This window comes from Solea senegalensis, linkage group LG12 (genome assembly GCF_019176455.1).
Source record: "Solea senegalensis isolate Sse05_10M linkage group LG12, IFAPA_SoseM_1, whole genome shotgun sequence".
Classification (NCBI taxonomy): domain Eukaryota; kingdom Metazoa; phylum Chordata; class Actinopteri; order Pleuronectiformes; family Soleidae; genus Solea; species Solea senegalensis.
In genome coordinates, this window is record NC_058032.1 from 4,502,742 (window position 1) to 4,519,311 (window position 16,570).

Sequence of the window (16,570 nt, forward strand, 5' to 3'; positions counted from 1 at the left end):
AGCTAATTGTGAACTGTAATTATGTGCAACTAAGGCCAGTGTGTCTGGATTTGTCTTTTTGCCACTGGAGGTCGCCAAATAACTCAGTTACATTTCTTTTATGAAACTGAAATCATTCAAATATAAATATCTGGTCGATCTCAAAAGCTGCCAAATTACGTACGTAGCAAAAATGATACATATGGAAATAAACCATACCCTAAGTGGAACAGGCTTATTTAAAAGGCAGTTAGTGAAAACTTGTACTAAAGTTTAAAGAATCAAGTTATTGAACAATAACAATTAACTGAAAATATGTCTACATCAGATTATGTTTGTGTTGAAAACCATCTAGTTTGTTTTTCATTTGTTGAATTATCGCCTGTAACTGTTTTACTTTTTAAAGCTTTTATTGCGAAAGGACAAATGTCTCTTTTGAAGTTGTTCCGGTTCAAATGACCATGACGTTTATCTTCTTCCGTTTCAGAGCTACTTTGAACTTCTAGTGCCACAACAAAAACCTGCAGCGTTCAGGACGCGTTTTTACTCCATGTCTGTTTAGTATTATTCTATTTAATCAGTCAAAGTAAAGTTACCTTCACTGGGAAATGGCTGGTTTACCTCCCGGAGACCCGCAGCTGGTCTCAATGATCGTCAATCATTTAAAAACACAGGGACTCTTCGACCAGTTCAGGAGGGACTGTTTGGCAGACGTTGATACGAAGGTAAAATAGTAAACAAAATACAATTTGATGGCATCTTTATATAACGTGTATTTGTTATGATATAGTCATTGAAGTATTTAATGTATGGGACTGAAATGCTGGAGCATACTAAACAAATCTCTGTTAAATCCCAGTACACTATTTTACTGCCGTTGCAGGAAAATCAGATGCCCCTGACGTTTATCCATTTCCATTTATTTTGCACCGCAATTACTTTAACACTTGATGTGGAAGAGAAAGTTATTCCACTATTTTTTAACGTTTGAGGATAATTTGTATTACCTGGGGTTTCATATTTTATATACTGGACAAACAACACCGAAAGCATTAAAGGTTTCTGCCATATGTTTGTGTGAGTTTTTGATTCTAAAGTGCTGTATCTATTATTATTATTTTAATTGGTAATGTACCAGAGGGCTGCAACTATAGATTGTTTCATTCACTGAAATATCTATTGATGTCAGAGTGATAATATCCTCTAACAAAGAGAATACATACAGTTTTGTTGCTGTCATAGAGAAGCTGAAATCAGTGAAACAGTTTGTGATTAATTTACTACTCATTTAATCAATGAGGTGTTGCAGCTCTGATGAATTATATTAGATGTTTCCTCATTGCCGGTAAATTCAGTGCAATTCAAGTACAAGAGTATGTTAGCCTGTCTCTTAAAACGTTTTGTCTTTCCTACTGAAGATAGATATATGTTTAAGAATGCCCATACTCAGATATTTTGATATCCACACATTGTAGCTAATTTGGTTCTCTGAGTATTATTGGTAGCGGTTGTATAAGGAATTAAATCAACATAGCGTGACATTTTTCTATAGTATTCAAGTTAGACTCCAGGTAGCTGTTAATAAATTTTAGACATTTTTAATCCACAAAGTGATATAATGACCCATTACACAATTCCTCATGCAGCGATTGTCATCAAAAAATGTCACTTGGACACAGACAATGGGTGAACATGAATTTTGATAAAGGATATAAAGGTTTCAGTTTCAAAACAATTTGCACTTGAGCTGCCTACCCACCAGGGAAAATGTGGATAAGTGATGAAGTTAGTTAGAAAAGTACCTGTATCCAGCAGATAGTAATAAACCTCCCCAGCAGTGGTAATTTTCTTGCTTTTTCTTTTGCAGCCAGCTTACTTGAACCTGAAACAAAGAGTGGACAACTTTGTCTCTAATCACCTCTCTAATCACACATGGAGCCCACATTTGAACAAAAACCAGCTGAGGAACAACATCAGACAGCTTGTGCTACAGTAAGTGTGAATGGAAGGATTTTTTTAAATCTTTTCTTTATCTCTGCTTATGTTCATAGTTCTTTGGTGCAGTAGACCCACTACATTAAGCTCTTTGTCTTAGATCTGGCATGCTGGAACAGGGAGTGGACAGGATCGTTGCCCAGGTGGTGGATCCCAAAGTCAACCATATCTTCAGGCCACAAGTGGAGAGGGTGGTCAGAGAATTTCTGTCACCTGGCAGCTCTTCTGAGGAGCCGCCAGCCCCACCGCCGCCAACAGAGATCAAACCAGACAGCAGCATTCCTGAGCAGGGTATGTTGTGCTTCAAGTCCTAATGACAGTTTTTGATTTCTTGCTATTCATCAAAGAAAAGTTAAAGACATAATTTCCCACTTTAAACGTAAAATGGTCAGGATGCAGGTCCCTCCCTGCAGTTGTCAAGTGTACACTGATCTGCAGAGAACAACTATCGTGTTTGAAATTCTTCAAAACACAAAGCTACCGTAGTTCAAACTACATTACTGATCCTGTAAATATTATACTCCCCCCCCATTTTATACAGAGAACTATGCACACAATTCTGAACATGTGAAGATTATCTATCAACACCACAACTACAGACTTTTAAACTCCAAGCACATACCCATTAGTCTCACTCACACGCATAATATTATTCTCCATCACAATTTTGCAGATACACATTGCCTATTATAACACACTGTTCACCTAAACCTACCTGATTACAAGTTATCTCACTCCTAGAACAATTATATTTACAGGATATAAAAGAGGCCTCAAGTCACTTTTAATATCTATTTCTTGTTACCTTTTTGTATCTGTGTACGGATTTTCTTTGTTGTGTTTCTCATTGTAAGTTTGCGGTGGTGAAATGACTGAGCTTGAGCATGTAAAATAGCTAACATTTGTTTTGTATTCATGTGTTTTATTTTGTTTAGTTTTTGTGCCAAAACCTCTATACTTAACTGAAATGAGAAAACAGAAAAATCTTTGCACACACTTGTAAGCGTTTGAATATCCAACGTGGCTCTTCTTTAACCTAAACATACAGGTATCACACCAATTTTATTTGATGCTCTGTATGACATAAGCATAAATCTTTTGAGAAGTTGTGCCAACTTTTTGAGAAAAGTGTTTTAATATTTGGGAAAAAACTTATCTTTCCAGGATTTATAATATACTGCATATCACACAGATGTTGTTTCTCAGAGTAGAGTGAATATCCATTCTTTACATACTCCTGTATTGAGATTTAAAACACAAACAAGTGGAAGTATCTGTTAAATAAACAGTCTCTGACTCTTCACAGCGTCGACATCTGCTCCAACTACCACTGCAGCCAGTGATGCCATGTCCATCCTGGATACGATAACTTCGCTCAATCAGGAGGCGAGTGTCAGAGCCAGCTCAGGCACAGAGAAAGGTCGTAAAGGTCAAGCTTCAGATGAGCCCATGCAGCTTGTGGAGGAGAGTGATCAGGAAATGAGTATTGTGGAGGAAGAAGATGGAGACCATGAAGGAAAAGCTGTGGAAGAGGCAGAGGAAATGAAGGAAGCATCAGAGATTTCAATGTTAGAAGTGAAGACAGAGGACACTCAGGAGCAGATGGATTTGGATAGAGAGGAGGGGTTATTAGAAGACGTGAAGATGGAGGATGAGGAGTCAGAAGCTCAGGAGCAGAAAAAGGAGGACAGAGACTACGTCATCAGCCGATTCACTGGAAAACCCTCAGAAGAGAAACAGGACGATGAGCTCCTGAATTCTACAAGTCAAGCCAAGCAAAAGGCCAAAGAGAGGATAAAGGAAGGTGAGCTGCTGTATCCTCTGCACACATGTATTTACAAAAATTCAAGCTGCATTAGACGTACTTTCTCTGGACATGACATCTTATGAACCATAATACATAATGAATATTCTTCACTTCTAAAAATAGAGATGACTTGTGTTGATAAGTATTCAGTAAATATCCTTTTCACTGCAGAATACTCTCTGGAGGACTCTGATCTGGAGGGTCTGAGTGACATCACAGTGAGCTCCGTCCACACCAGCGACTTGTCCTCATTTGAGGAGGAAAGTGAAGATGACGAGCTGATGTCTGACTCGTCTGAAGAAGGGGAGCTTCCACCTGATGGTCTGAACATTTTACTCATGTATATATAAATTATGAAATGTAACTGAAGTAAAAAAAGTGTGAAAAATGGCCTGTACTACAGATGTTTGAATTTGAGAAATAATGTTTTTTTTTGTACTATCTTTCACCTGATGAAGGTGAAGAGGCAGAACAGAACGACACCACTGAAGATGCAGGAGGAGAGGAGCACAAGCCTCGCCGCAAAGCTTATGTTCACAAGCCCTTCCTCTACTCTCGTTACTATAGTGACTCGGATGATGAAATCACCGTGGAGGAACGTCGCAGAAATGCTGTAAGTTGTCTTATTAAAGGCTTTACTCCTTTGGTAAATTGATTGAATTGATGATATATTGTATAGTCCTTCATCGTAAAGTCGTTCTTTGTTTTTGTGATTCTGTCATTGCTGTGTCTCTCGTGTCCTTGACTGTGATCTCAGGCAAAGGACAAAGAAGAAAGGCTGCTCAAGAGACAGCAGAACAGAGAACGAATGGAGGAAAAGCGTAAACAGAAAGCAGTGCAGGCTGAGGAACAAGGTATTTCTGTCTCATGTTTGCTTTCAAATGCTTTTAGAGTTGTGGGCTTAAATTTAGATGGTACAGTCATCCATTTAGTAATTTCATGTCATTTGTTATCTTGTCTTTTCTGCCCATTCTGTCCATCCCCAACTTTTTCTACAAAAGAGTAGGGACACATGATATTTTTATCAATACAGCAACCTCAAATGTTTATCGAATGTCTTTGGTCCATTTGAGGCCATTACAGTTATCTTTAAACATGTTGAAGATTTAATCATCAGGTTTTGTTGGGATGATGTAATAGCTGTAGTTTTCACAACATTTTGGAATGTTATGATCAACACAGAATACAAAAAACAAAAGGGTGGAAGCTCTGCTGGGCCAGAGCGTCCCCGGGCCAAAGAAGCTCGTAAAGAGAGGAAAGTACTGGAGAAGAAAATGGCTCTCAACAGGAAGAGGAAACTAGACTCAAGGTATGTGCAGAAACTGACTGAAATTCATATAGCTGCTTCTCAACACAATCAAGTTCTGTGATGTACACTCTGCAAATGTATCATTTTCCCCTTTTCAGAAAAGAGGGAGATGTTGCAAGCAAGAAGAAAGGAGACACAGGAGGAGAAGGATCCAAAAGAATGGTACGTGAAAGTTGCCATGAGGAAAGTAACCATCTATCCTTAGACCGTTGAGTTGTAAAACACAACATTGTGTTTGATTATCTCAAAATTAGGAAGTGAAATCTGCTACCTCCAAGACCCCACAGCCAAAATTGATTAGGAATCTGTCAGAGTCGGCATCATCTGATGAGAGGCACAGAAGGACAAGTGGCAGCGTCTCGGAAGATTCCAGTGAAACCAAGAAGCTGTCTGACAAAAGCCGGACACACTCCTTCATCCTGGAGTTGGAGCAAGGCTCCCAGGAGGCTCTCAAACAACGTTCGGTTGGAAAATTTGATCGCCTGTCCCGTAAAGAACTTTACTCTAAAGAACGCAAAGAGAAGGAGCGCAGCCTGTCAGATGAACGTGCCAAACTGAAACAAAAGCAGGAAAAGAAATCTGAACATTCGACAGAGGAATCTCAGCAGAAGGATGGCGTTAAATTGGCAACTGAAGAAAAAGCTGAGAAGAAACCCAAGATTAAAAGTGACAAGAAAATGACAGGAAACTCAAAAGAAGGGAAGTCATCTGAAGGTGTAGCTGATGAGGGTCCTAAAGAGGCAAAGAAGGTTAAAGCACCATCCACTGAGGCTGTGAAAGTAGAGAAAGACAAGGACAAACAGAAGGAAAAAATGAAGGAAAAGGACAAAGACAGGAGCAAAGAAAGAGAAAAGGCAAAAGGAGAGAAAACCTCAGCAAAAAGTGATTTCAAGCAGCTGCTTCGACCCGAGTCGGCCGGTTCTTCTGAGGATCGGTCTGACATGGAGCCTGGACCAGACGGCAGCAAGAAGAAGGAGAAACACTCCAAGGATATCCTGAAAAGATCAAAGAGCTGCCCTGAGGAAAGGCAAGGAGAAAAGCCCAAATCTACAACTGAAGGTAAAGATAGTGAAAAGGACAAGATTAAACTCGATCAAGACAGCCAGAAGTCAAACAAGCCTAGCTCCGAGACAGACAAAGATCCAAAAAGAGTCAAACCAACAGAGAAAGGAAAACTCTTGGAAAAATCCAAATCTAAAGTTGAATCAAAGACTCCGTTAAAGACTGATAAGAAAATTCAAAGTTTAGAAGTCAAAAGTGCATCGGGCGCAGCTACCAGCAAACCTGAGACAACAAAAGATAGGAAAAAAGAGGGAACTGCAAAGGAACAACGGAAAACCTCTGAACAACCGTCACATGAAAGATCGGAAAATAAGAGTGCAAAGAAAAAAGTGGAGAAGAAAGATAAAGTCTCAGAAAAGAAAGCTGATGCCCAAGAAGAGAAGAAAGCACCCGTAGAAGAAAACCTAGAAAACGTTGACAAATCGGAAGCAAAGACTTTTGTTTCCGCCATGAGTCTTGAGACTGAAGAGCCACTTAAGAAACAATTTCTTCTCCCAGACACAAGCACAGACTCTGAGCCCGTCACCACCACCGTCACCACGTCGTTCTCAGACGACACCTGCGATGCTTTAAGTGACATCACCCCCGAACCACCTGAAGGAGAAACAGAGTCACGGCTCAGTGATTTGCCCTCTGTGCCGGCTGAGGCCGATGCTCTGCTGACTCTCATGGATGTTTGTACCTCGGCAGAGATGAGGCTTCCAACAGAGCGCGTCCAAGAGGAGGTGACTGCGGAGATGGCATTTGAGGAAGCTGATATGAAAATGAAAGAGGCAGCTCTGACTCTGCTCTCCATGGATCCGGACAGCACAATGTCCTCCAGGTTGATAAGTCATTGTTCAAGGGAAGAACAAGAGGTGAATCTGCCCGTCCCACAACCGATGGAAATGGCTGCAGCTAAGGAGGAAGAGCGGCCTTCCCCTGAAACTGAGGTCGCAGCCACTGAGATGTCGTCGACTCCATCTCAACAGACAGCTGAGTTCATGGAGGAAACACCAAACAGTGCAGGTATGAGGATAAAAGTGAATGATAATCTCTACAATGTCAGAATGTTTTCATAAACAAATGCTTTATACATATTTTTTAATTTTTTATTATTTATTTATTTATTTTTCTTAACAGAAGAGTTGGAAGAGAAAGAAATGGACATGTCAAATGTTGAAACCTCTCAGGCGGTTCCTCCACAGGTAATTTCTGTTTATCAAATTAGGTGGCGATTAATTTAATACTATATTACAGAGAAATGATTGCAGCGTCTTTTCATTTTGAGAGTTTTAACTATTTTAATGGTGCTAGTAAACGTCTTGTTGATTCATTAATATAAATAAATGTAAAATTGCCTCACAGGGTGACAACACGACCTCTAATGATTGTCAGGCATCATCGAACGAGGATGAAACTAACGCTGCTGAAATGACTCCTGATACACAGTCACAGGATAAAATGGCATCACCAGCAATTAATAAAGAAGGTAAAAAAACAAACAAACTAATATACCCTATATTCACTTTCTTTCCTACTGTCCTTCACCTTTGCACATATTTCTCTCTGTGACATTCAGTGTGAAGGGTGTGGTTTGTGTAAAGACATTTGCATTGACCAATCTTTGTCTCCATCTTTACTTTCTTTAATATTTTAGCTGCTGCTGATGTTATTGCGTCAGAAACAGAAGAAGTCAGAGAAAACATGGCTTCTGTTGTTTGCGATGCCTCTGAACAAGACTCTGAAATGTGCAGTAAACAAGGTGACTGCTTAAAAATGTGTGGCTTATTGAAATGAATGAATATTTTCTTCTTGCTTTTGTATTTAATACGTTGTCGTTATTTTAGATGAAAGTGAGCCGGATCTTCCAGTCACAAACATAAGCTTAGAGGTGAGTTAATACTCTACATTAACAATCGTTGTCTTAAATTTTAAAGCGGGACTTAAAATTGTTCAATCATCTCTCAGCAGGATGACTCGGTGGAGTCGGTCACTGAGGAGAACCAGTCCGCGACGGCTGTAAATGAGGGTACATTTTCTCTACTTACAAATCCAAATATGTGAATAAATATCTGCTTTAAAAAGTATCAATTTAAATTTTAAAGGAATTAAAGAAAAGGTAGAAATAAAGCAATATTATAATGAAGCTTATTTTCACATCTAGATGAATCTGAGAAAAAGACACAGGAGGAAGACAGTGTTGCAGCTGAGAAAAGTGATGTCCAGCCTGTAAGTATTGAACCTTAATCTATGTCCACTGACGTGTATCCGTGCTGGGTGTTGATCTTTGTATCTGTGAATGTTTTTAAGATGGAAACCAACGTTCCAGAGGTGTCGGAGGAGGAGGTCAGAGAAGGTGAAGCCGAGTGTCAGCCCAAACTTGTCAAACAAATCAGTGAGTTTTTATCAAAAAATATCCACATCTATTGTTTCTTTTTGGCTGTTGTATCTGCATTGTTTGTTTTCGTGTCTGAGGGTTGTATTATATCTTGCATTCACACAGTGTCGGACTGGAAAAAAGAATGTTGGGTCAAAAGTTTTATTGCATGAGTTGAGACATCAACACATGTTGAACTACAGTTTGAGTAAGATTAATTCCGGCAAATTAGGTACTGCCTATACATTTTTATTATTTATTTATATTTATTAAATGGACAACAAGTGAAGTCACGACACTGAAGTCGTTTCAGGGAATCTGGTAACGCTGCAACAACTGTTTTCCAGATTCTGCCTCTTAGAGAACCTGGACACTCAAAAAGTCGGAACAACTAATGCCCTGAATGTTGTAATTTTTTTTATATTCACAGTTTGAGAAAGGTGTGATTTTCTGTAGGAGATCAAGTCATCTTCTACAGACACGTGTTGTTTTGCAGAAAAGGTCCCACTCATTTCCACTTCCTCTCTATTTCTCAGGTAACATCTCCAGCACAGACAGCCAGGAAGAAGAGAAAGGATCAGACCTGTCAGAAAAGGTAACTTTTCCCTGAACAATCCCTTTGTACTGTATTAAATTCAGCTCCTGTGCGTACACAACTGTCTGTGCTGACACTTTTTTCTGTCTTGTAGGAAGAGAAGACGGAGGGAAGAGGAAGACGGAAAAGAAAACTGTCCACTCAGAAAGTTACAGCTGTGAAAGAATCTGGTATATTGGCCTTGAATCAAAAATAAAAAAGGAAGAATTTTTAATTATATAATCCATTCAGAAAGCAATGTTATCGTTCACTGATTGTACAATGTAGCAACTAAACTTCTTTCTTTTCTGTGAAAAAAAAAATGTGTTTGTAACTGATCAGGTGACGAGAGAGATGAAAACGAAAGTATGGAGCAGTCGTCTGTCGAGGTAAATGCATTCGTCCCTCCTTTCAAATTATGACATTGTAAAGAAAACAGCTGTCAAACGTCCATCTAATTTTACCAACTTCTTTTTATTAAACTGAGCAGGAGAAGGTTGTAGACGTGAAAACACCTCGCAGGGGAAGATCATCTAGATTAACCGAGGAGACGGAGAAGGACCATTCCAAGGAGCCTGAGAAGACTGAGGAGACACCGAGCCGCAGGAGACGACGTTCAGAAGCTGCAACCAAAGAAACCACTGCTGGTAATCTGTTAATGACAAATGAGAGATATGGACATTGTTATGGTTTGAAAAAATTATTCTGATTGGAAAATGTGTTAATCTCCTAATTATATCGTTTAAAATGAGTGATAATTCGTTTTTTTAATCTGGAATGAGAGCTATAACTCAGGTAGAGCGTGAATGAGTATGACAGATGATGAATGGGTGTAAATGGGTGAATTGTAAAAGCTGTACTGTCTTAATGACGTACTTGAAGCTGCTTTAAATACAGACCATAAGAATGAATATGTTTTTTGAACACTTGGTTATTGTCCTTCTGTTTTATTGTGGTGTACATCAGCCAAGTATTAAATTTTGAGGTTTGAAATATGTGACAAAATAATTCATGATAAAAATGGAAATTGTTCACACAAACAAAAACACAGACTCCGACTGTTAGCTATGTCAAGTAGGCAGTTTTTGCTTTTGTGGATTTAATTTATTTGACATCTTGTACTTCAGAGTAGAACATTTTTTACTACAAGGCAGCTTAAAGTAGCATTTATTTTATTTTTAACTTAAGATGAGAAGAAAGATGAGGACAATGCTGATCAAACCTCTTCAGACAAACCAGCAGAGGAGGAAGAGGTAAGAGACGGTGCTTATTCCACCAGGTACAAACATGTATACTGGGTACATATTCAAATAATTTTTTTTTCCTAATTTGTAGAAAACTGAGGAAGAAAATGCACCAGAGACCCATGAAGATTCAGAGAACTCCACTGACATACGTAAGATACTTTTTTCATTTAAAGTCATGTTTGCACTTTCCCTCTTATTCTTTTAGTCACTGCTCTGTTTAAAGGACTGACTGATAATTATAGTTGGAGGGTTGGCTTCATGCTATAATCTTGAGAAAAACTTATTTTGTTTGGCTGATTTGTCAACAAAAATCACATTTCTTTGTCAGGTAAATCAGCAGTAAAGAGAAAAATGTCAGAGGAAATGGAGGAAACTGTTGAGGTGAGATTTTTGTTTTATTTAAAATAGACTCTGGTTTGCACAAAACTCTGTATGACTTTATCCCCGCAATAAAAACATGCTGTTACTTGTATTTTAAATTCGGTGTGTCTTTATATGCATTCAAACATCATTCTGCAGGTGACCCAGGTCGAAAAAGAGACAGAGGAGGAAAACGGTCAGCAAGAAGAGGAAATCAGTCAACAAGAGGAGGAAATCAGTCAGCAAGAAGAGGAAATCAGTCAGCAAGAGGAGGAAAAGGGTCAGCAAGAGGAGGAAAAGGGTCAGCAAGAAGAGGAAATCAGTCAGCTAGAAGAGGAAATCAGTCAGCTAGAAGAGGAAAAGGGTCAGCTAAGAGGAAATCAGTCAACAAGAAATCAGTCAGCAAGAGGAGGAAAAGGGTCAGCTAGAGAGAAATCAGTCAACAAGAGGAGGAAATCAGTCAGCAAGAGGAGGAAAAGGGTCAGCTAGAAGAGGAAATCAGTCAGCAAGAGGAGGAAAAGGGTCAGCTAGAAGAAAAGGTCAAAAAGAGGGTCAACAAGAGGAGGAAAAGGGTCAGCTAGAAGAGGAAAACAGTCAACAAGAGGAGGAAATCTGTCAGCAAGAGGAGGAAAACGGTCAGCAGGCACAAACTGAGCAGCAGTCTGAAAAAGACAGTGGTAAGAAATGTGCAAAGAATACAAAAACTCTTGTTATCAGTCACATATGAGTAAAAGTTGCCTGTGTAGCTGTTCATTCTTTGGTCATTACAGCCTCTGTACTGTATATTTATTTTTTTCCAGGTGGTTCTCTGTCATTGAGCCAGTCAGAGGAACAAGAGGAAGTTAAAGAGGAGAGCAGCAGTGAGAAGAAACCAGACGATGTATGTAGTAAAATAGTCATTATATATGACTTACATTGTGATTCTTAAATAAATCCCTGTTTTTCTTATCTTCCCAGGCTGAGGAGGAGGAGGAGCAGCAGGAGGACCAGGACATGACTCCAAAGAGAAAGAGAGGGCGGCCTTCAAAGGCAGCAGCAGCCACTGATGATTCAGGTTAGAAATTGAATTGAATTGAATTTAGTGAAAAGTTTTTTTAAAAAATGCTTTCACATTAAAAAACACCTCCAGTAACCAGTGTGGTTTCCATAACTGTTTATCCTTTTCTTGCAGATAAAAAAGACAAAAAAGCTGAAGACAAAGAAAGTGAGCCAAATGACGAAGAGGAGGAGGAGGAGGACGGAGAGGAAGGAAAAGGAACTGCGACCAGAGCGACCACGCGGTTAGCGTCACGCCTGGAGGCTGAAAGGTACTTTGACTGATCATGGACACAAGAGTCGTTTCTCTCTCTCTGTCTGACACATTATTGTTTTCATATTGCACGACTTGCACTGGTATTGGTCTCATGTTGCACTGACTTTCTGTTTTAAATTATATTCCCTTTTGTTTCCAATTATATTCCCTCTGTTGTAAATAACTCGTTCCCTAACTATTTTATTTTCCTCATATTATTTATCTCTCCGTCTTTATATGCACACCACTGACCAGAGCAAGTCCCTAGTATTGTGTGAACTTTACGTGGCAATAAACCTGGTTCTTGTCGCTGTCACACAAATTCAGAATCAGGACACGACACACATTCATGCATTTAATTTAAAAGATAAAATCATTAGTTACAATATTACTGTTTTAGCTTTCTGACAGTGACCAAACATGAATACACCTCTCACTGCTCGTCTGTTGCATCTTTGACCTGAAACGGACAACTCTATACCTTAAACTTGTTATTGTGATGATGATACATCATTGCACAGTGTAAAGGCAAAAGAAGAAAAAGAGCCTAAAAAGAAAATCAGACCTGTGTGCAGCTTCATATCCTGATATATCATGTTTATAGGTGTATAGTCTAAAAAAAATCAAGATATTATATATAAGCTCTATCGCCTTACCTTTAACCTTGACAAAAAAATGTATTTGATTTATATTGTGATATATATCGATATTGAAATTATATAAAAAAGGTATATTACACTAAGATTTTCTCTTTTCTCAGCCCTAAATGATTTATTTACCTTGAGTAAAAATATGGATTTGACTGACGTACTTGCACTATTCCGCAAAATATGTAACATTAGTCTTTTTGTATTTGGATATTTTGATAGGGATGAGCCGTTATGATACTGGATTGGATATCGGACGGATGAAACCTAACCCTAACCCAAAAAACCCCAGATAGAATCCAAAAAACCTATATCTCATGTTTCAATATGCACAGGATGAAAAATGTAAATAAGAAATCAGCAATAGCATTTTAGCCAAGTCATGTTGTGGGCTGTTCTCCCATGAAGAAGAACATTTGTAATACAGTTGAAGCATTATGACTTTGAGTTTGTGATATCAGTATTTTATATCCAACTAAACAATGGACAAAAAAACGACAACAAAATGACTGGAGCACCTGCAGAAAAAGCACCAGACAACGGCTCTGTAATGTGTCACGAAATCAAAGTCATTTGTGCAGCTGTAAACTGTGCGACACTGAATCGCCCTTGGTCGTCTAAAGTCAGCCGTGATGAATGACTCTCTGATTATTTTAGCGCTGCATGTTTGCACTCTGAAGCACCCAGGAGGCATCATCACTGTCACATTCTATTAAATGAAACCCGGTGAGATTTAGTGCTGAAGTAACAACTGTTGTTTCATATTTGTTTTTATTGCTTCTCAGAAACAAGCCAAGTAAACCATCCACCCGGGCAAGTCGACAGAGCGGTAAAGACGAGACCGCAGCTGGCACGCGGTGAGTTTGTTTCACTGAGGTTCAGCAGAACCAACCCCGCTTGAAGGGGGAATCCGACCAAATCTGACTGCTGGGTCTTTGCTCTGTGAAAGAGGACATTTTACCAAACATTTTCCCGGAATTTCTAAATGTTTTTTGGAGTTATTTATGCACAAAATTAAAGTAAGAAATCATTTTTTTGCATTGCCTGAGCTTGAGGGGGAAAGTATATTAAATATCTTGAATTACACTACAGCCACAGAGTCACGGTCAATAAAAAATAAGTAGACTTGCGAATAATTTGTTATGGTGATATATTAGTGTTTGAGGAGGTACATGTTTTTGTGTATAATGGAAGTACAAATCCAGAGTATTCAGAAAGCCTTAAATAGGCTTTAACAAAAAAAAAGAAAGAAGATAAATTGATTTATTTTTGTCACTTTAGAAATAAGTAGTATTTTTATTTCCCACTGCATGTCGGTGTATAATCATATATAGAGCATGTTTGCTTCTGCACTGAGTCACAGCACAAAGATGCTCAATGAACTTGATGAATGTAAGCCATAATCTTCTCTTATAGATTATCACAAATACACACTAAATATATATATCAATCAGTTCTCTGATTTTTCAGCTTCTTAAGTGTGAATATGTTCTGGTTTCCTTGCTCTAAATAACACAGAAATGGTCATTTGAGAAAAGAACGGACAGATGCATCGATTATGAAAATAATCGTTAGTTGCAGCCCTACTTTTTTACAAAGTGGGTTAATTATTTTATTAGTTTGTGTTGTCGTTTGCTCTGTGGAACGCCAGAAATAAAACACAGGAAATGAGATTTCTAAAGAGCAGCGTCATGTCTTCTCATGACTTGTTTTTTTTTCCCGAGCAGTGGTGAAAAACACGTCGTGTTAGTAATGGTCAGTGGATGGAAATTTTGACCACCAGGAGTTTGTAAAAAAAAAACACAGGAAAACATTAGCAACACATTACACTGAAACAAGGGAATGTTTCCAGGAAAAAAAAATATGATTGAATATTATTTTAATTTTATTTTCGTTTCATTCATTAATTATTAGCGCCGACTGAAAGACATAAATTTGTTTTTAAAACTATTTCTTTAAACTTATTCCATTAGTGCTATTTTCAAAAAGGTGTGTGCTCGTTTATTTTCTTTTGTGGGTATTAATTCTAGAGCTGCAACTAATGATTCTTTTCATAATCGATTAATCTGTTTATTAATTTCTTAAGTAATAGTTTGGGCCATAAAATGTCAGAAAACGTTAAAAAATGTTCATCATTGTTTGTCAAACCTGGAAGTGATTCACTTTTAATGATTTCTTTGTTATACAGAGCAAAAAGACAATCAGAAATCCTGTTTTTAATAATGAAAAAAGCTTCAAACCGATTCATGGATGGTCAAAATGGTTGACGATTCATTTAGTAATCGATTAATAATCAATAATAATTGTTTCAGCTCTCATTAATTCCTCCCATCTTTGAAAACTCAGACTATGTTTGTCGACCTGTTTGTGTCTCCTGAGCAAACGCGTTTGTGGTCATGTCTATGACTGGATTATGCAAATGTTTTGTTTGTCATCGTTTTCTCTATCACCTGCAAGAAAATGCAATTGGACTCTCTGACAGATTTGTTTTCTTTTAATTTGTAGTTTTAAAAAAAGCAGATTTAGTCACATGTTCATTTTTTAGCTTCAACTATTGCTGTTAAATCCTTAAATTTTAAAAATCTACCCTCAACACTGTTTGTTCTGTTCGGGAGTTTGTGTGCGGACACATTGTTGTGCTTGTTTCTAGTCATTGCTATGTGAATAACTCTCGCATTAACAAAGACAAACCTGTACGGCACTTCATTTGACACTTTAGACAAACGTACTGATTCGCTTCCTTGTGTACCTCCCGCAGCGGGACGAGGGGCCAGGCAGTGGCGGCGAAGGGGGGTCGTAAACGAGAGGCCAGCCCCCCTGCGGTGCGAACCCGGGGAGGACAGAAATCGGAGGAGCCCCCGTCCAAGAGAGCTAAACGCTGAAACCTGCGACAGCAGCGGACAGTGTGTGTGTGTGTGTGTGTGTTTTTCCCTTCTTCTTCTACATATCCAAGTCAGTTTTGTTGTTGAGGGTTAGAGAAGCTTTGCAGTGAGTTAGCACGTAAAGCTGTTTGTGCTTCATAGTTAAAAAAAAGCTCTGGATAGTATTATACTCTCACTCTCTCTCCCTCTCTTCTGATGGTGGAGTGTAAACCTGAGGATCTGTGTAGAAATCCCCCAGAATACTTTCTACCGCACTACGCCCATATGGTTTGGATCAGCCTTCGTCATTCCTGCGTTTATTCAGTAAAGCCCAGTAAACCAGAGTATTTCGGGCCAATCAAAGGCCTAATGTGCAGCCCAGACCAGCTTTGAGATGAAGAGGATGAATTGAAATTGGCCGTCAAGTCAGTCAGAGACTTTAACGTCACCTTTAGTCATTTTTTATCGTTTTTGATTCGCAAGTCCAAACATGTTTAGATGTAGAAATCATCGTGAATCATCCTGGATTCATTATGAGTTTTATTATTTAATATTCATTCTGTGAATGAACAAATTTTCCTTCCTTATTTTTTATGTTTTTTTTTTTTATATACGTATACTGTTCCAGTGGGTTAAAGGTTTGTATTTCTCTGTAATAACAGTAGTGCTAGTCACTGAAAACACGAGCAGTTTCTGAATAACTTGGGTCTTTTTTCATGACATATTTACACCCACAGATTTCTTTTTTACTCTTGTAGAATTGAGTAGATGTGCAGAATAATCCTGTCAGTGTAAAGACACTTCATAAATGTGAATATCTTTCCCCCCCACCCCCCGTTCTTTCAAGAAGGTATAAATCACTTTAGATTCTTACTTGTGTTTGTTTTTTTTCCCCCCTGCACGAAACCCTCGGGAGGGACGTCTTGTGTTTCTCATAATTTAAATGTGTTACAACAAATAGTCACGGCACTCGTAGTAAATTAAATAACTGCACATTTGATTATTACTGTTAGACACTGACACACATTTACAGAAAAGGATGTATAAGTATGCACAACTGTGAAGTGTAATGCTCAGCG

At 38.5% G+C, this 16,570-nt stretch overlaps 1 protein-coding gene across 3 annotated transcripts; it reads left to right on the forward strand.

Moving 5' to 3' along the window:
- Positions 1-473: 473 nt before the first annotated feature.
- On the forward strand, positions 474-16,364 carry bod1l1 (biorientation of chromosomes in cell division 1-like 1). 3 transcript variants are annotated; one of them, XM_044040603.1, is made up of 31 exons: positions 474-704; positions 1,847-1,971; positions 2,075-2,265; positions 3,281-3,778; positions 3,953-4,102; positions 4,240-4,394; positions 4,539-4,635; positions 4,964-5,090; positions 5,189-5,252; positions 5,345-7,160; positions 7,275-7,339; positions 7,500-7,623; positions 7,792-7,896; positions 7,982-8,025; positions 8,103-8,163; positions 8,299-8,363; positions 8,445-8,529; positions 9,048-9,106; positions 9,201-9,276; positions 9,428-9,474; positions 9,576-9,732; positions 10,274-10,338; positions 10,421-10,481; positions 10,661-10,713; positions 10,852-11,040; positions 11,249-11,369; positions 11,493-11,572; positions 11,650-11,746; positions 11,864-11,999; positions 13,416-13,487; positions 15,389-16,364. In XM_044040603.1, the coding sequence occupies exons 1-31, from the start codon at positions 588-590 to the stop codon at positions 15,510-15,512; spliced, it is 5,226 nt and encodes a 1,741-aa protein (XP_043896538.1). In that variant the 5' UTR covers positions 474-587; the 3' UTR covers positions 15,513-16,364. The 3 variants fall into 3 exon arrangements, with proteins under 3 accessions (XP_043896538.1, XP_043896539.1, XP_043896540.1); XM_044040604.1 differs by having other exon boundaries at positions 10,852-11,032; positions 11,241-11,369; XM_044040605.1 differs by having other exon boundaries at positions 8,106-8,163.
- Positions 16,365-16,570: the final 206 nt, after the last annotated feature.